The sequence below is a fragment of the Opisthocomus hoazin genome, chromosome 3 (genome assembly GCF_030867145.1).
Source record: "Opisthocomus hoazin isolate bOpiHoa1 chromosome 3, bOpiHoa1.hap1, whole genome shotgun sequence".
NCBI classification, from domain to species: domain Eukaryota; kingdom Metazoa; phylum Chordata; class Aves; order Opisthocomiformes; family Opisthocomidae; genus Opisthocomus; species Opisthocomus hoazin.
In genome coordinates, this window is record NC_134416.1 from 81,897,205 (window position 1) to 81,916,625 (window position 19,421).

Below are 19,421 nucleotides of genomic sequence, written 5' to 3' on the forward strand. Positions count from 1 at the left end.
CTGAAGTGTATAGCTGTCAGTCTTTTCTGCTTTGTTGGTATTCTGCTTATGGTCTTTTTTCCACCACATTTTCAGTAAGACTATTGTGTGAATAATGTTGTTTTAATGACAGGCATTTTAGTTCTTTAATCTAGCTTCTTAGGCTTTTAGTGTTTATATAGAAGAGTGTATACTTTCACGTGGGTGTTTTAATTCTCTGCAAAATTTTTTAAAAGACAGTCTGTCTGTTCTGGCTTTCCTTTGCCATTTTCTTCCTGCTTGAGTTTAATCAAATTCTGTCCATTCCTTTAGTTGAGAATTACAGTTCTCCATGACATTACTGCTTCTCTTAAACCATGTACTATGTTTCTATAACCTCTTCAGTCTGAATGATGTTTCTATAACCTCTTCAGTCTGAATGTTTTCCTATGACCTTTGAAGTGTCAGCAAACTCATTCTTTTCTGGTTTAGATTAAGCTCAGCTACCTTCTAGAGGCTCCCTCCCTATTCCCAAAGTTTCCCTGTTTCTTTGAATTCCCTTTTTAACACATTTTGTTAACAGCTTATTGAACCTTTGCTTGTCAACTTGTCTCATCTTGGGACTATTGCTGGGAGTGCTATCATAGCTCTCTTCTTCACTAGCAGCCAATATTTTGCCTCCAGAACTTTCCTCTTAACCTTCCTTTATGTTACTGTTAGTTGCACAGCCACCATCGCCTTTGACTCTTCCCTCAGCACCTCCAAGGAGCCTTTCCAAACCCGCTGTGAGGTCCGATGTTTTTGCATTAAACAGAGAAGTCTGTGATCTCTGGTATTTCAGATTTTGTATTCCTGATAGTCATTACTATAACACTGTGTCAGGCGGGGTTCACTCATACCTATCACGTAAACTTGGAAAAATCTGGATGCAATTGTTTTCTACTGAATAAGCGAGAAGATGAACAACGTCTGTATGTAGTTCGACTCACTAAAAAGAATCCACTGGCAAAAAGTGGTTGGCACTGTAGTCAAGCATATAGGTGGTCAGGAGGGTGTTCACAATACCTACATGGGTGGTCACCGTATTAGCGCTGTTAGGGCCTGTGTGCTGACAGGGACAGACCCTGTAATGTCAAAGAACAGTTCCTGTTGATTTCAGCAGTATGATTACTCTGTTGCAAAATGCCACAATTCTCATACCTGGGGGATTTTACAGCGCACATTGTTCATGGCTTTCAAGTTTGAGGAAAGGCTCCAGGTGACCAGAATGTCATGTGAAGGATTTGAATGAAGTCTTGCTACTCTGGTAATGTCCCCATGTACTAACAAATACAAAATGGTCTAGAATATGACCATGAATGCAGAACTGCTTCTTGCTGGTTACACATGATGTCACACAGCGGCTTGGCAGCTGAATGCCCATCAGAATTATCTGATCCATGTGATGTGCAAATTGCTGGACTGATGGCAGATTAGCGAGAAGTCAAATATCACCATGTGCTCACACCAAGTGTAGACTGCCCATCAGACTCATTAATGGAGAGAACTGAATTTCTTACAACAACAGACATCATGAAACAACTGGATTTGAGCCTGATGCTGTTATCAATGATCTGCTAACCTATACGGTGAGTGCTGAATCAGAGGGAAAAAATCTTAGATATGCAATTACATGGGGCCTTAATGAACATCAAAAGCTTCATTGACACAAACTTCAGGACAGTTTGATTGAAAGGTAGAGTTCAATTAATTTTGTGCTAGTGTCCTTGAACATGTTGCACAAAGCTCAATAAATCACTCAAAAAAAAAAAAAAAACCACAGGCACACGAGAAAGCTTCTAACCAGGCAGCTAAGTAAGAAAAACAAACAAATCTTTATGTTATGAAAGATAAATGGTCAGCACGAAAGGCAGAGGAGTCTTTCTAAGTTATGGATTCAGAAAACGCTATGTGGGCTTGGAAATAGCATCTGGCCTTAAAGACACTGCACCGTTTCTGAAGTGAAGATGGACTAACAGTGATGGAATTGATGGAATTGATGGAATTGATGTAAGAAAAATCTGAGAATGCTGGCTGAAACTTTTCAGTTGTTGTCCTAAATGATGAAGTCCTAGATGAAGCTGTACACCTACTTGGCCCAGAGCAGGGCACGGCACCGCCTAATAAAATGGAGATTTTTCCAGCTGTCTAGCAGATGGCATACAGTACAGTCAGCCATAACTAAATTCACTAAAATATAAAACCATGGGGTAAGAGTCACAAGTAGCCAGAAGACTTTTGCAGGTTTATATATATTTATATATGTATATAGACTGCTGTCAAATTCCAGTAGATGAAAAGAATTAAAAAAGTAATAAAGGAATGAGAGACTGTGATGAAAGATTTTATGCTAAAAATGGTATTTTAAATGCTTGTTTGTTCATTTTTATGGAGTACTTCATCAAGCTGCATGTTTTTTATACAAAACAGTGAAGACCTCTATGGCAGCTTTGCTGTTTAAAATTAAACTGAGGGCATGGCATTATCTGGAAAAGAAGAGAACAGAATGTAGAATGAGAGAAGGTTGCGGGTTTTGAAAAGATAAGTGAAAGTGATTCTTCAGATTTTAGTGGTGATAAGTTTATCACACACTTATGAAGAATTTGTGGGGGTTGGCAAAATTTCTTACAGTAGACTTTTAAATTTCTGCAGTAATTAAAAGACAGCAAGATAGAAAACACTCAGGAAGACTGAGCTGTCAGGCAAGATCCATGTATTGCAGGCTTAGCCTTATGTTTGAAAGTGCCATGCTGGTATTTTAATTCCATTACCTCTGGTGTATTTTAATTTCCTAGACTAGCAACAAAAGAAAGAAGGAAAGCATTTTGTTTTGTTTTTTTTCCCCCCACCTCCTTGAGAAATGGTTAGGCAAAGAGAACAGTTAGCCTTCAGGATTTGTCTCTGCATCCAACATCATCTTTTAGCCTGCTAAACACACTGATGATTGCAAATATTGGTCAGGAAGTTACAAGTTTTAAACGTCCTGCTCTCCTACAATTTCATAAATATTTAGTTCCTCTGAAGTAACAGGAAAATATAGTTAAAAGTAATTTCCAAAACAAACCCCTGCCTGACATGGCCTGCTTTTGTTGACCTGACATGTATTTTACAGGCAGGATAGTGAAAAGTCCGCCTGTAGACCTGAAGGCTTTCTGCAAAGGGTACAAGTTGTAATAACAGTTGTTTTCTCAAGTATTTTGTAGCTGCCTAATGTGTATACTATTCTGTCTCTAAATTTCGATTTTACTTCAGTATTCACGTGGTGTATGGTGTGATGCAAGCAGCTTGTGACATTGGAAGCAGGTTGTTTTGTAGTCAGCTCAAAGAGGTGACGTCCCTGGGCAGTCAGTGAGGTTGCGTGCAGTTACCTGTGATGAGGAGCTGATAGACTGTGGTCTATGTCTTTTTTCTTTGCATATGTTTAAATCAAAACAAAATGCAAAACTGCAGTAGGCAACCAGAGAAGGGGAGAAAGCAGAAATAAAATTTTAGATTTAATGATCAAAATGGCTAAGTGTTGAGATCAGTGTACGTTTAAAAAAGAGGAAATGGACTGATTAGATGTTAATTTGGAACAAACATTTTGATGAATTGATCTAATGACAGAATATATATAAAAATGTGTAGCTGTATGAGCATACGTGTACTGTAAACTGAAATCGAAATATTGTTGATTTGTTATGAAGCAAGATTGTCCTAGAAAGCACAATGTTTTTATTTTTTTTACTGGCATGGAGAAGCATGCTGCTGAAGTGCATGTGGATATTCTCGTAGTATATTTGTAGCATGATCATTATCACTGAAATACCAATTTGCCGTCATTTACATCTGTGGTTCTCCTGAGTCTCAACTTCCTCCAGGAGCTGTGACCTTGACTACGTGAAAGATGGTGCAAGGAACGTAATGTTGTCCTGTCATTGGCGAAGGGGATAATTTCTCTGACCTTGTAACAAGAGTTTTCCAATCCCACCTGTAAGTGCAGAAGTCAAAGGTCAAAGTTAAATGCTTTTGGTGTTATCTGGGCTGACATTGGTTGTGACATCAACAGGCTGCCCAGGAAGTCACCATCCCTGGAAGTGTTCAAAAAAGGTGTAGATATGGCACTTCAGGACATGGTTTAGCAGGCATGGTGGTGATGGGTTGACAATTGGACTTGATGATCTTACAGGTCTCTTCCAACCTTAAAGATTCTATAATTACTAAATCAATTGACTGAAACAATTTTCAGAGATGGGAATGATCAAAAATCACAAAATTCAGAGACATAAATTAGTAGATCTGACTACCACTGGTTAGGGTTTATATTTTGTCTCTTACTACGCAAGATTGTGCGTATCTTACTTCATACAGCTCTGTACTCGGGCAGACACTTACCTCTATGCCTAACTTTAAGCTTATAAATTTGTTTTCAGTAGGACTACCCGAGTGCTTGAAAGCCTTAATGTGTGTATTTGATGTCTGGAAGATTAGTGTTTGCATTTCAGAGTTAGCACCATCACTTACAGTTTCTCGACTCTTCTTTTGCTTATATCCTGATCATCAGTGCTGCAACAATAATTGCTTAAACGTGTGACTTCGTAAATTTAAAAGGGAAGAGAGAATGAGAAGTGCTGAAAGACGAGCTGCCTTTTGTCGGGCAGGGTAGGGTACATGAAAGACAACCTGCACGACAAGATGTGGACTTCCATCATGGTGTTTCCCCTTGGTTTGAACCTGCCAGGGTCGGCACAGAGTGGAGCCTCAGCTGACATGCAACCTTGCACCTCTCCTCTCCCGCTGCGAATGGGTTGCAGGTCGGCCATGGGTTTGTGTGAGCGCGGGCAGACCTGCCCCGGGGTGCGGGGTGCGGGCAGTCAGGGCCGCAGGCGGGACACAGCAGGTTCGAGGAGAGGAGGGGGAAAGAACCTTACAGCGAGCATCTCTTCACAGGTGGCAGGTGGCATTTCGGCGAAGCTACTGAAGGTGAAGGGTTCTGGAGCAGAGGCTCGCGCCGAGGGACCCTTTCTCCGGTGGCAAAACCGCAGCGGCGAGGCGGCAAAAAGCGCCGAGAGAGAGAGGAGACCCCAGCCCCCCCCCCTCAGCGGGAAAGTGGGAAGTGCCAACGAGCAGCAGCTCTGACTCAGCGGGGGCGGAGTCGAGTGTGACAGCGGCAGTTTAAAAGCCGGTGTGCCCGCCATTTCGACCATTTCGGCGAAGCTACTGAAGGTGAAGGGTTCTGGAGCAGAGGCTCGCGCCGAGGGACCCTTTCTCCGGTGGCAAAACCGCAGCGGCGAGGCGGCAAAAAGCGCCGAGAGAGAGAGGAGACCCCAGCCCCCCCCCCTCAGCGGGAAAGCGGGAAGTGCCAACGAGCAGCAGCTCTGACTCAGCGGGGGCGGAGTCGAGTGTGACAGCGGCCAAACCCCCTCAGGGATAAGAGCAGCCCCCAGGGAGCGCGAGCAACCAGGAGCGCGGGCGAACAGAGCCGGCAAACAGAGCCGGCAAACAGAGCCGGCAAACAGAGCCGGCAAACAGCCGGCAAACAGAGGCGGCAAACAGAGGCGGCGCAGCAGCCCGGGAGCGGCGCAGCAGTTTGCGCAGCAGTTCGCGCGGGCAGGGCGAGCGGGGAAGGCGACTGGCAGGGTGCAGCCGCCCCTTCTGGCAACTCAAGTAGTGGGCATCGCTCTTCCAGGAGATGTTCTAGCCATGGTTACCACCCGTGGGAAAGGTGTTGCTCGAAGGAGTGTGGGGACCCAGACGGAGGCCCCATGCAAGAACGCGGGTGTCCAGGTCTCTGGCTGCAGGGAGTGCCTGAGCCTGGCGCTCGTACCGGAGGACAGCAGAGACAACGGCTGTGTTCGGTGCGAGCAGGTGAATGACCTGCTCAGCCTGGTGGCAGAACTGAAGGAGGAAGTGGAGAGGCTGAGGAGCATCCGGGAGTGTGAGAGGGAGATCGACTGGTGGAGCCGCACCCTGCCCTCCCTGAGGCAGAGGCAGCAGGAGGCGGCTCCACAGAAAGCAGAGAACCCCCATCCCTCTTGCAACCGAGCAGAAATAGGGGGCCTAAGAGATGGGGGGGACTGGAAACAGGTCCCTGCTCGGGGGGGCAAGCGAATTTCCCCCCAGCCTCCCTCACCTGCTCAGTTGCCCTTAAGCAACAGATATGGGGCTCTGGAATGTGAGGGACTGGCCACAGAGGATGTGGGTGAAGGTGAGGCTCCATCCAGGGGGTTGCCTAGAACGAGTCAGACAGCCCCACGTATTACAACTGCCTCAACTAAGAAAAAAAGGAGGGTCATTGTCATAGGTGATTCCCTTCTGAGGGGAACAGAGGGCCCGATCTGCCGACCGGACCCATCCCACAGGGAAGTCTGCTGCCTCCCTGGGGCCCGGGTTAGGGATGTTGCGAAGAAACTCCCTGGTCTGGTGCGGCCTTCTGATTACTACCCCCTCTTGGTAATGCAGGTTGGCGGGGACGAGGTAGCAGAAAGAAGTCCCAAGGCCATCAAAAGGGACTTCAGGGCACTAGGGCGACTGGTTGAGGGATCAGGGGCGCAGGTGGTGTTTTCCTCCATCCCATCAGTGGCAGGGGACAGCACTGAAAGGGGCAGGAAAACTCACCTGGTTAACAGGTGGCTCAGGGACTGGTGCCATCGGTCAAATTTTGGCTTTTTTGATCATGGGGAGGTATACACAGCACCGGGCCTGCTGGCAACAAGTGGAGCTCAGCTATCACAAAGGGGGAAAAGAATTCTTGGCCACGAGCTGGCGGGGCTCATTGAGAGGGCTTTAAACTAGGTTCGAAGGGGGAAGGGGATATTGCCCAGCTCACTAGGGATGAGCCTAGGCTTGGAGTGCCAAGGCCAGGGGTGAGATTGACAGCCCAGCTCAAGTGTGTTTACACCAATGCACGTAGCATGGGCAATAAACAGGAGGAGCTGGAAGCCATTATACAGCAGGACGGCTACGACTTGGTCGCCATCACAGAAACGTGGTGGGACAACTCGCATGACTGGCATGCTGTCATAGATGGCTACAGACTCTTTAGGAAAGACAGGTCAACAAGGGGAGGTGGTGGAGTTGCTCTATATGCGAGGGAGCAACTGGAATGCATTGAGCTTGGCCTGGGGGCAAGTGAAGAAGGAGTTGAAAGCTTGTGGGTTAGAATTAAGGGACAGGCTCACACGGGTGACATTACGGTGGGTGTATACTACAGGCCACCCGACCAGGAGGAGGAGGTTGATGAAGCCTTCTACAGGCAGCTGCAAGCAGCCTCACAGTCACAGGCTCTGGTTCTCATGGGGGACTTCAACCACCCTGACATCAGCTGGGAAGACCATACAGCTAGGCAGGCGCAATCCAGGAGGTTCCTACAGAGCATCGATGATAACTTTCTGATGCAAGTGGTGGAGGAACCAACAAGGAAAGGCGCGCTGCTGGACCTCGTGTTAACAAACAAGGAGGGACTGGTGGAGGACGTGAAGGTTGGAGGTAGACTCGGCTGCAGTGACCATGAAATGGTCGAGTTCAGGATCCTGCGTGGAGGAAGCAGGGCGATAAGCAGGATCAAAACCCTGGACCTCAGGAGGGCTGAATTTGCCCTCTTCAAGGAGCTACTGGGAGGAATCCCGTGGGCCAGGGCTCTCGAAGGCAGGGGGGTCCATGAGTGCTGGTCGCTTTTTAAACAACACTTCTTCCATGCACAGGAGCAATGCATCCCCCTGAGAAAGAAATTTAGCAAAGGAGGCAGGAGACCTGCATGGTTAAACAAGGAGCTTCTAGCGGAGATCAGGCAGAAGAGAAAGGTGCATGGCATGTGGAAAGAGGGACAGGCCACTTGGGAAGAGTACAGAAACGTAGTGAGAGCATGCAGGGATGCGACGAGGAAGGCCAAGGCTCACCTGGAATTGAAGCTGGCAAGGGATGTCAAAAACAACAAGAAGGGCTTCTTCAACTACATCAGCAGCAAAAGGAAGGCTAGGGACAACGTGGGGCCGCTGCTGAATGAGGCGGGTGTCCTGGTGACGGAGGATGCGGAGAAGGCAGAGCTACTGAATGCCGCCTTTGCTTCAGTCTTCAGTGCTAAGACTGGCCCTCAGGAATCCCAGGCCCCGGAGGTAAGAGAAGAAGCCTACAAAGAGCACGACTTTCCCTTGGTCGAGGAGGACTGTGTGAGGGATCGCTTAAGCGATCTGGATGTCCACAAATCCATGGGCCCCGATGGAATGCACCCACGAGTGCTGAGGGAGCTGGCGGATGTCATTGCTGAGCCACTCTCCATCATCTTTGAGAGGTTCTGGAGGACAGGAGAGGTGCCCGAGGACTGGAGAAAGGCCAATGTCACTCCAATCTTCAAAAAGGGCAAGAAGGAGGACACAGGGAACTACAGGCCGCTCAGCCTCACCTCCATCCCGGGAAAGGTGATGGAGCAGCTTATCCTGGAGGCCATCATCAAGCAAGTGGAAGAAAAGAAGGTTATCAGGAGTAGTCAGCATGGATTCACCAAGGGGAAATCATGCCTGACCAATCTGATAGCTTTCTACGATGACATGACTGGCTGGGTAGACGAAGGGAGAGCTGTGGATGTTATCTACCTTGACTTCAGCAAGGCTTTCAACACAGTCTCCCATGATATCCTCCTGGGGAAGCTGAGGAAGTGTGGGCTGGATGAGTGGTCGGTGAAGTGGATAGAGAACTGGCTGAATGGCAGAACTCAGAGGGTTGTCATCAGCGGCGCTGAGTCTAGTTGGAGGCTGGTGACAAGTGGTGTCCTTCAGGGGTCAGTACTGGGCCCAGTCTTGTTTAACTTCTTCATCAACGACCTGGATGAAGAGTTAGAATGTACCCTCAGCAAGTTTGCTGACGACACCAAACTGGGAGGTGTGGTAGATACACCAGAAGGCTGTGCTGCCATTCAGTGTGACCTGGATAGGCTGGAGAGCTGGGCAGAGAGGAACCTGATGAGGTTCAACAAGGGCAAGTGCAGGGTCCTGCACCTGGGGAGGAACAACCTCATGCACCAGTACAGGCTTGGGGTGGACCTGCTGCAGAGCAGCTCTGCGGAGAGGAACCTGGGTGTCCTGGTGGACGACAGGTTAACTATGAGCCAGCAGTGTGCCCTGGCTGCCAAGAAGGCCAATGGGATCCTGGGGTGCATCAAGAAGAGTGTGGCCAGCAGGACAAGGGAGGTTCTCCTTCCCCTCTACACTGCCCTGGTGAGGCCTCATCTGGAGTACTGTGTCCAGTTCTGGGCTCCCCAGTTCAAGAAGGATGAAGAGCTACTGGAGAGAGTCCAGCAGAGGGCTACAAGGATGGTGAGGGGACTGGAGCATCTCCACTACGAGGAGAGGTTGAGGGAACTGGGCTTGTTCAGCCTGAAAAAGAGAAGGCTGCGAGGGGACCTTATAAATGCCTACAAATATCTGAAGGGTGGGTGTCAGGAGGATGGGGCCAAGCTCTTTTCAGTGGTGCCCAGTGACAGGACAAGGGGTAATGGGCACAAACTGAGGCACAGGAAGTTCCGTCTGAACATGAGGAGGAACTTCTTCTCTCTGAGGGTGACGGAGCACTGGAACAGGCTGCCCAGGGAAGTTGTGGAGTCTCCTTCTCTGGAGATATTCAAGACCCGCCTGGACAAGGTCCTGTGCAGCCTGCTGTAGGTGACCCTGCTTCGGCGGGGGGGTTGGACTAGATGACCTACAGAGGTCCCTTCCAACCCCTACTATTCTGTGATTCTGTGATTCTGCTTCAGCTAATATATTTCTCCAATTACTAAAAGAAGTAACATGCAGTAGTGTGGTTAATAGTTGTTTATGAAGTTAATACTCCATGTAACAGCTTGTAACAGTGAAAGACATCCTATTTTAATTCAACTCGTTTCATACGCAGTCATGTCTTTCTGGGATCTCTGTGTGCAATCAGTTTAGAGTATGTTGTTGCTGTTTGCCCTTTAAGTATGTTAGTTTTTAACTTCCTTTTCATTTTCTTCTGTTTCCAGGAAACTGAAGACCACGTGGCATTTTTAATAACTGTTCCAACAGCCCTAGCAATTTTTTTCGCTATATTTATCCTCGTCTGCGTAGAACCTGTATTTAAGAAGCTGCTTCGTGTATTTTCCCTGGTGGTCTGGGTGTGTCTTGTTGCCATGGGATATCTCTTTATGTGTTTTGGAGGAATCATCTGTCCCTGGGACCAGGTAAGACTGTCATTATTATTAATTTTACTTCATTTGTTACATTTCAAGAAGCATTCTATGCAAAAGTATTCATGTTCATTTTTGTGGGATATCTCATAAAATTTTTTTGTGACTAAGTGTCTGGATGCCATGACTCCCTGCATCTATTTTATAAATACCAGAGAGATGTGCATACTTAGGATATGGAAATATTTGAAGGATTCTGCTTTTATATTTTTAAGCTCCTTTGCATAATGAACATTTGATTCCAGTCACCAACTTCTTTGTATAGTGAATATTTGATTCTAGTGACCAATTAACATGACAGAAATGCTAGTTTTGTTCAAGACTGCTGATGCTATCTTCTTTAGCTTAAAAAGTTTGAACTCTTGGTGTAGGCTTTCTGTGTTCCAAGATGTTCTCTAGCAACATGTGAGAAAAAAGGACTGGGAGTTTCGTTACATTTCTAGGGAAATAGATGAGTAGAGCAGCAGCAAAGTACCCTTCACATGTTTTTAATTTTGTAATGAAGACAAAGCGAAAATGTAATTGCATCTTAATAGGAGCACTTCTGAAATATCAGTAAGTGATGTGCAATATCTATCGCTGTGCCTGATCGATTCTTCTGTGTTCTGCCATATCCTTTTCCCAAGCCTCTCTACATGGGAATACTCCTGGTATAATAATTGTGAAATTCTTCAAAGGATGGAAAAAATCCTTTAAAAATATATAAATATGTCTTCTGAAAATTTAATGCTGATTCCATGAGTTTAGTTTAACCTTTAAATGGTAGTGCTGTATCCAGGATGCCTTCTAGGTCCTTAAGATAAACTTCAAACAAATTCTCTGACTTGTTATTCAGATCTTGCGAAGACTTCTGCAAATGCTGAACTTCAAGTCTGGAAGTAGTTCCTTTAAAATCTTTAATTCAAATGATTTATATTACTGGTGTATGTCGGTAATACTGGTTTTGGAGCCCTTGCCTTTGTGTGTGTATGTTGGTAATACTGGTTTTGGAGCCCTTGCCTTTGTACGTGACTTTTATATTCTTATTTTCTTGGCAGGTTCAGGGATTAATTAGCTATGAAACTGCCTTCCTGCTTTTTTTTTTTTTTTAAAGTATTTGAAATTACCAAACCAGGCCACACTTGCATGTAATAAAAAGCAGTCAGAACATATAATATTTTTCTCTAGATACAGATTTCACCATGGGAGTCCCTGTATCTGTGTGATATCGTCTAGATAATTCCCATGGTCTTACTTTTTTGATTGATTTCTTTTCATTGCCAGTTGTGGGATGCCACGCTAGAATATTTCAAGCTTTCAAGCTTAGATGCAAACATTTATTTAGCCATATTATTTGTTCATTACAAAATCTACTAAGTTGAATTTTGTTATTTGAAAGATACGTTAACATTTTTCAGAAGCATGTGGCACAAAAGAGTTCTGAGAGGGATGCTGATTTCTCAGTCCCGGGATTGTACTTAACCTGTGAAGATGATTTGTCCTGCCTTGCTTTCCTCTTAGGAAAAATGTAGGCATTTCCACAGCATCCGTGGGATGTGGCTGGCTGTGTGAGGCAGGAAGGGCTGTAGAGCTCCGGGGAAAGGCATTGTCTTCCCCTGGGTTGCCAGGACACAAGCTGTCTGATGCTTCAGTGTGCTCCTTGCTTTGCGTGCGAGTGTTGCTTGGACGATGTGGATATTTGGGCGGGAGATGCACTGGTTGCTCTGCCAGCAGCAGCCAGCTTCGGGCAGCTACCTTGCCTAGCGCTGTGCAGGCTCCAGCCCAGACCAGGACTTTTCCAGAAGGCCTGGACCCGGCTGCAGATATGTGGCTTAACTCCATCGCCCAGGCGTCTTTGGCATCTGGCGGGAGAGGGGCTGCTGCAGGGCGGCCCCTGGCCGCTGCTCGGAGCCGGAGGTCATGTGGCTCCCTGCACTGGGACCCTTCGCTTCCCAAAACCATTTCTTTTCCCCTTCGAATAGCAGTGCTGTTTTGGCGATTGCTTTTGTAGATACACTTCTACCTAGCATCAGTTAAGAGCAAACTACGGAAATATGAGAATCTTTCTGGGAATTTGACACCTTACACAATAGACTAATTGCAGGTTTGATGTTTTTGAACGTTTGCAAAAACGCTGTGAGCAGTAAAATACTGCTGTGTGTTCCTGTGATGCTAGTGTTTTGATTGCTCTACCTAGGTCAATAATCGATGTTCTCTCCTATAATTATATGTGAAAGCAAATCTGAAAAATCCTTCCTCAGTGATTCCTGACAGTTTCTTTGTTAAAATTTTACATTTTGTGAATTTTAAAACCATTTTGCTTGGCTTATTAGGGTGTTTTTGTTGTTCCTTTATGCTTTTTATGAAATAAAAGTAAAATGATGTAAAATTTAAATTAGCTCTGTTTCAGATACATCTTTGTCAACATAGCTAATTAGAAAATGATGAAAATAAAAAAAAAAAAACCCAGTTCATGCACACTTATTTACTAAACAAGTGCTTTATTTTAATCTTCTTCAAATTACAGCCTAACTTCTGGTCCAGCAGAGTTTAAAAATACTCTTTTCATCATATCTTTCATGTCTTCTGAATCCTAAGCTTGTTAAGAACATGACATTTCTTAATTATGTTAGCAAGTATTGAAAGAGAAATTTTCTGCATACCACAGTTTATAGAAGGAACATGTTATTCTCTCATTTGTGCACAAGTCTTCTCCCTTTAAAAAGCAACCCCTCATCCTTTAAATTTTGGCTTAATGATTTTAATGTTCCTTTTGATTGTTTACAACTGCCTCATGCAGTTTTTCTCTGTTGTCTGAAGGAACCTTAGGTGTGAACTTTTACAGCTTTTGTTTACAATAGAAATACCACTTCAGAAAGGCTATTTTGGTTATGAACTCAGTATATATTTAATGCAGAGCAGTTCCTCCTGAGCCTGCAGGCACGTAGCTCAAATAACAGTAGAGGTCTGGAAATGAAGTGGCTGGTCAGGGCCATTGTTTTTTTGTTGGAAATCTGCAGGCTGATGTGAAGTAAGTGCAAATCATAATTGGTTTCAGCTATCTTTTTGCTGTCCCTGCAGACTGCTTTTATCTGTCTACATTTCCTTGTCTCTTGTTTGGCTGCAGCTACAGCTTTGGAGAGAAAGCTATTATCAGGTAGGTGTCTGGCTGCTATTTGAAGGGGGAAGGCAGCGCAGCTGTAAACGGTGATTTCATCCCTTGGGCTGGTCTGCAAGCTCCATAATTGCCTACTGAGCTTGATCCAAAGGCAGTTACTATCACTGGGCTGCGTGGATGTAATCACAAACCCATCTACGAGAGCAGCAAGGATATTTGCACTATCAACCTTACTAATTTACCTCTTAAGTTAGTCCACGCTCCCTTGCTTCTCTGTATGGACAGTGAAGAGAAGCAAGCATGCTGAGAGGGAGATGGAGGGCGCCTTAGTGAGGCGGTGGGTGACTACATGAAAAAAATTAGGACAGTGATGGCAAACGCCTTTGGTACCTGACACACTTTTTTAGAGAAGTGCGGCAACCCTCTCTTGTTGGTGTCAGCCCAAGATTCTATCAGTGCCAAAGGTGGCAGCGGAGCTCCTGGTTTTTCTTGGTGGCCCAGGGAACTTGGATGCTTTGATAGGACCTACACTCAGTACTCAGTGTTAGAGCCCAGGAGGGAGGCTGGGCTGTCTGGTGAGCATCGTGGGACACCAGGCCAGGGTTGGTAGGAAAGAAGCAGAGCAAAGCAAGTCATGCAGAGGCTCAGAGAAAGCAATTGCCTGCTGGCAGTCCTTTCCAAATCATGAGGTGTGAGCAATAGTGTGTGGAGATGGTTTTGGTGAGGAAAGACCCAAGCGTAATGCTTACAAAGGTCCATGCAGAAATCAGTGGGTGATGTGTTTGGTGGAGGGCCAGTAACGCCAGGCAGGCAGACTGCGGAAGTCGTGCTGGTGGAAAAAGGTGATGTATTGATTTTGTCATGTTAGGACTTTTCTGTACTATAGAAAGGAACACCTTTCCTTACAAAATGTAAATCTAATACTTATCTGTAGAGTTACACGCAAGAGAACGAATTTAAATTAATTTCCTCTTGTTTCACTGACAGTGTAGTTATTGTACAACAGTCGCCTTTCCATGTCATCCTCTGACATGTCTAATACTTCCTCAGCATTTTATACAGGGTATGTGTAAATATGTCATAGCACATTGATATCAATGGGTAAAAAGAGCTCTTAAAGCATACAGTGGATGATATTAAAAAAGAGAGTAATTATACAGCATTATACTAGTCTAATGAATTCTAGCATTACTGGATTTTGTTATTCAGTTCTACTTAATTATAAATACGTTTGCACAGCCCAGGCACCAGATGTGTTCCTCCTTGTCTACAGTCAGTTACAGCACAAAAATTACTTCAAGCAGGATTTGACACTTCTGGTTTCTGAAAAAAATTGTCCACAAAGTGATGTGTTTGGAATATACATTTGGCTATTTTAACCTAAATGCTACTTTCTGAGCTGAATCGAAAGCACTTTTTTTGTTTTGTTTTAATGTGTTGGTATGGAATGGTTCAATTCAGGCCTTGGAGCAGCCCTGGTATACAAAGTGTGGGCAAAATTTTCTGTATTAATATTTATAATTCTAATTTTTTTTATACTCTCTTGGCACCTGAGGATATCAGTCTATTGTGTGCTGAGGGGTGAGGGCCTGCACAGAGTTTCTGCAGTTGTGGTTATTGGCTCCTGTATTAGGCAGCGGGGTGAACTGATGGGTCCTCAGAAAGGGAAGAATTTTCTTTGTACAGAATTACGTCAGGTCCCATTTCCCCACCTTGCTTGGGACCTGCCTTATCTAGTCAGCCATGCCGTAAATTATGAATAATGTGTTGTGTGGTTAAGCCATGCAAAAAAGAGAAGCCAGACTTCTGAACAGGAGAGCAGGGTGGGTGTCAGTGAAGTCCCTGCAGCGCAGGAAAGCGAGGATGAGTTGCTGTCAGAAGCACCGCCGGCTCAGGATTGGGAGTGCGGGGGAGACTTGACATTTTTTCAAGTTCAAGATTAAGCAGGCTATCAGGAATGAGTTTCCCGAGCAAGGAACTAAATCTTGTAGGAGCATGGTTCAGTAACTTGCAGGTGAATAGTCAGCTGAAAAGGGACGTGAGGAAAACCAGGGGGCTTATACGAAAGGAGAAGATACTGCCCAGCAGATGATACTGTGCTTTAGGAGTAGGCGTGATAGAAGAGGAAGAAACCCACAATCCACAAGTACAAGCTTTATTTGCAGTTATATTTGAGGAAGGAGAAGAACAGATGATTTTTATCTTAATATTCATTTTTTTACAGACATATGAAATCAAAGGCTTAATAGCGACATTTGAATGTGTTTATCAAGTCTGTTATGGCTATATCTGAACAGAAGACAGGAAAAAGCTGAGCTATTAGAGACCTGCCAGCTAGTCATTAAAATCGGTAATATAGTAGATTAATATAGTAAAATAGTGTGTAGAGCCTTGGAACACCCTGTTAGCATAACTAATGTGCCATTGTTAACCTTTGGTGTGTCATGGCAATGCATTGTGATAGCTGTTTGTGCTTTTTTAAATAAGGAAAGCAGTTTTGTAAAAAAAAAAAAAACAAAAAACAAACTGTGTTAGTGCCAAATGGAAGACTAGAAGCACTGCTAGCGGAGCTGAGCATTATTAAAGTAACTGCACATATAGGCGAGGGGAGATGGCAGCTGGTGTGACTTCAGAGAGCATCAGGGGGGAGGAAGATTGCTGGCTGAATTTCTCGGGGAGCTCTCTGGGGAATGTTTGCCGTTATTAGTGTTTTTTACTAGTGGTGGGGTGACAGAATGTCACCGCTATAATGAAATTTGTCGATGACCCAGTTAAAAGATTCCTAGTACAGCAAAAGATCAGAATGTTATGGGGAAGAAAAGCATGACCTTGAGGACTGCAGTAATAGCAACTAGATGAAATTTAGTAACAGGAAATGTGAGGTGCCTGCATTTGGGAACTAACAGCAGAAATTTCAGCTATAAGTTGAGAGTTCATCAGCAGAAAATGAGCAAGGACAAGCAGAATGAAGAGGAGAAGCATTAGTTGGTCACTGGGTCATTAGGATATGCGTCCAGAAAAGACTCAGTTATGATGGCAAAGTATTCAGCTAAGGATGAAACCTCACCTGGATCACTATGTACGTTCCTGGTCACCTGCATTTAAAAAGGTAAACTGAAATGGGAACAAACGCAGAGAGCGCCAAGCAAGATCACCAAGAGAAAGGAGAGTTTTGTGAGAAGAGGTGAGAAGAGCTTGACTTGGGTGTAGATCAGCAGCAGAGAAGAATGCTGAGAGTGGTGTGACTGCCATCTACAGATAATCCGTGGTTGCAATCAGATTTGAGGAGAAGCTATGGAAGAGAAAGGATTATTGACACATATACACACCAAAAAAAAGAAAAAAATCAGCCAGCCATTAACGAAATTTAAACTGGAAATTGGAATAAATCCCTTAGCCATTAGGGCGCTGGATTTGTGGAGTGGCTAATATCCTCAGGAAAATAAGGATTAAAATAATGAATTGGTTTTACAGTGGAACGCTGTTCTTAGATGAGAGTCATTCAATGTCTTTGATAGCAGGGACACAGACTTCAGTGATCCAGGAGCAGCCCTTTAGTTCTTTATTCTTATGCACTTCTTACACCTGGGGACTACTGAACTAGTTTAAATGAAAATTTACTTTGACCTGTGCCTGAAGTTTGTCTAAAACCTGAAGAGACAGATTTTCTGAGTTATAAAAGCTCACATCTTTTTGCTATTTAAAGATCTTTTATCCTTCCAGCATTCTTCTGGAGCAGTAGTCTCAAAAATTATAACGTCAGGGGTTAATAATCTGGCTATATGTCTGATCTCTTTAGGCATTCATTATAAGGCTTATGAGAGAGGTTTAATGTAATATGAAGTAGAAGAGACTGGATGTGTCCTGCACCTTTATCAGCAGAACATTACGAAACCATCATTTGCCTGCTAGTTTATTTTTCTTTACTCCATTTCCTGTAGTGATTTTTCCATCTTGGAGTGTACAATTAAGTACAAAGGCTGAGCTGATTGTAGATTTCATCATGATTATTGCATAATTTGTGTGCGGTGTGATATTTGCTGGGCAAGTTGTGTGAATGGATTTTGCTAAGGGAAGTGTTAAGGTAACTCCATTGAATTACAATAAAAATGTGAATCTCAGACAAATATGAAACACCAAATGTGGCAAGAGTTTTCTCTCTGATGGGAGATAACAGTCATCAATAAGTATATTAACATTTCTGAGAGTAGTGAAATTAAGCAATACTAATTTCGGATATCATCATATTGTTCAGATGTTGCTGAAGTCAAGAGACCAGATGACAAATAGAAATTGATAATTTAAGTCATTCATAAGGCTTCTCATGTGCTTTATAATTGATTTGACACTAGGAAATAAGCATTTCAGTAATTTCACAGGACATATTAGTTAACAATTGTTTGTATGATGGCGCTACCAGAGAACCATTAAAGAAGCTATCCAGAATTTCTTGGCAGCAAGTATAATTTAGGGTAGCCATGCAAGCCTTTACCTTTCATTGGAATTGTTTTCCACTCAGAAATGTGGCAGTTTACCTGACTTACAGGAGAGAAGGTTTTGGCATGATACCGCACGAGTCTCTTAATTTGAGCTCTTTGACTTTGCTTGCCTTCCTGCCGTGGAAAAGCTTGTGCCTATACATGGCCATTGTATATACTACTCTACATTTTTATTCTTGTGAGTTAGATAATGAAGGGGTGTATCATCATAGATCCTGACCTGTGGTCATTTTTCACCATTCCTCTCAAATCTGTTTCTATTCGCAGGTTTCTAGTGCTGTAATAATTCACCTAGCCAGCCGTTACACAGGGAAAAAATAAAATAGATGGTGAAATTTTTTTCTACAAGCTGCCTAAGAAGTATTCTGTTTACTTGCTTGAGGGTGTTACCTGTTTCTGTAGCTTTCATGAAGTTATAGCCACAAATGTGGTGCTAAATAAATGAGTCTTAGTATCTGGATTGTCAGAGGATCACTTCTCTTTTAGTCTGAGAAGAAGGTAACAGAATTTCCCCCCTTGTGCTTGCAATTGCGATGTGCTGGCTGTGAAATACCTTTCAGTTTTGCTTACCAGTATACAAATACATAATGCTATGCAGATATTGGGAAACATTGTTTACATTAAATTAACTAAGATTTGAAAGAAAGTGATATGGTCTGCTGGTTACAAATTTGTTGACAAGGAAGATGCTAAGCATACTTTTCATCCTGCTAACTCCATGAATAAGGATTGGCAGGTTCAGTAATGAAATGGAAATAAAATATGTGAGAGAAATATATCTCTACGTTAATTATTCACAAATATGTGTACTATAGTGGTCTTTCATTTCTGGTTACTAAAATTAAAAAACTTGATCTCAGAACTGAATTTAAACCAATTATGTGGCTTTAGCATGTCTTAGTTCTGATAGATGTCAGAAATAGGATTTGTAGCACAGAAGACAGCTTAAGTTCTTTGGTAGCATTTACAACTGATTTGTCAGTGTGGTTAAACCGTCTAAATCATTTACCCTGCTTCGGCAGGAGGGTTGGACTAGATGACCCACAGAGGTCCTTTCCAACCCCTACCATTCTGTGATTCTGTGATTCTGTGATTCTGTGATTCTGTGATTCTGTGATTTATAGAGTTGTACAAAAGTAAGAAATAAAGACGCAGAAATACAGTTGATGTAGTGGGGCTAGCTCGATATGAGTTCTAGAAGATGCATGCTTAAGTTTTATACTTATGAAAAAATATCATATGTAAAATCTATGAATAATTTTTATTGATATCAAATGCAAAAATATGATTGCATCACAGAATTGTGTTATTGTATGATTTCAAATGTGTTTAAGTTCAGGTTTTTAAGATTAATGGATAATTAAAGTGTGTAAGTTATAGAAATAAGAGATAAGTTATAAATTGTATATTTATTGAGAACTAGAAAATGTGCTTTTTTAAGAGATTATTTGTGGTTATTTAGTGACTTTTTTGTTTTGTTTTATTTTGCTATGTGACAAAATAATTTTTTTGTATATAGAGTACTGGGTGTTGCTTGTTTATTGGGACATAGCTTTTATGTTTAAATTGGCTTAATTTAGCAATAGGCTGTCTAGAAATGCAGAAAGGAGAAAAATAATGGACCAAGATAATAGTAAATTCTCAGAAAACA

The 19,421-nt window shown here is 43.5% G+C and overlaps 1 protein-coding gene across 4 annotated transcripts in view; it reads left to right on the top strand.

The window, feature by feature from the left end:
• Positions 1 to 19,421, top strand: part of ADCY2 (adenylate cyclase 2) — a 228,633-nt gene that overhangs the window by 12,876 nt on the left and 196,336 nt on the right. For 3 of the 4 annotated variants that reach the window (XM_075416786.1, XM_075416787.1, XM_075416790.1), the window contains exon 2: positions 9,971 to 10,168. The exons of the other annotated variant lie outside the window; for it this stretch is intronic. In XM_075416786.1, the coding sequence (XP_075272901.1) occupies positions 9,971 to 10,168 (198 nt within the window). The remainder of the gene's footprint in view (positions 1 to 9,970; positions 10,169 to 19,421) is intronic. 4 annotated transcript variants of the gene reach the window in all.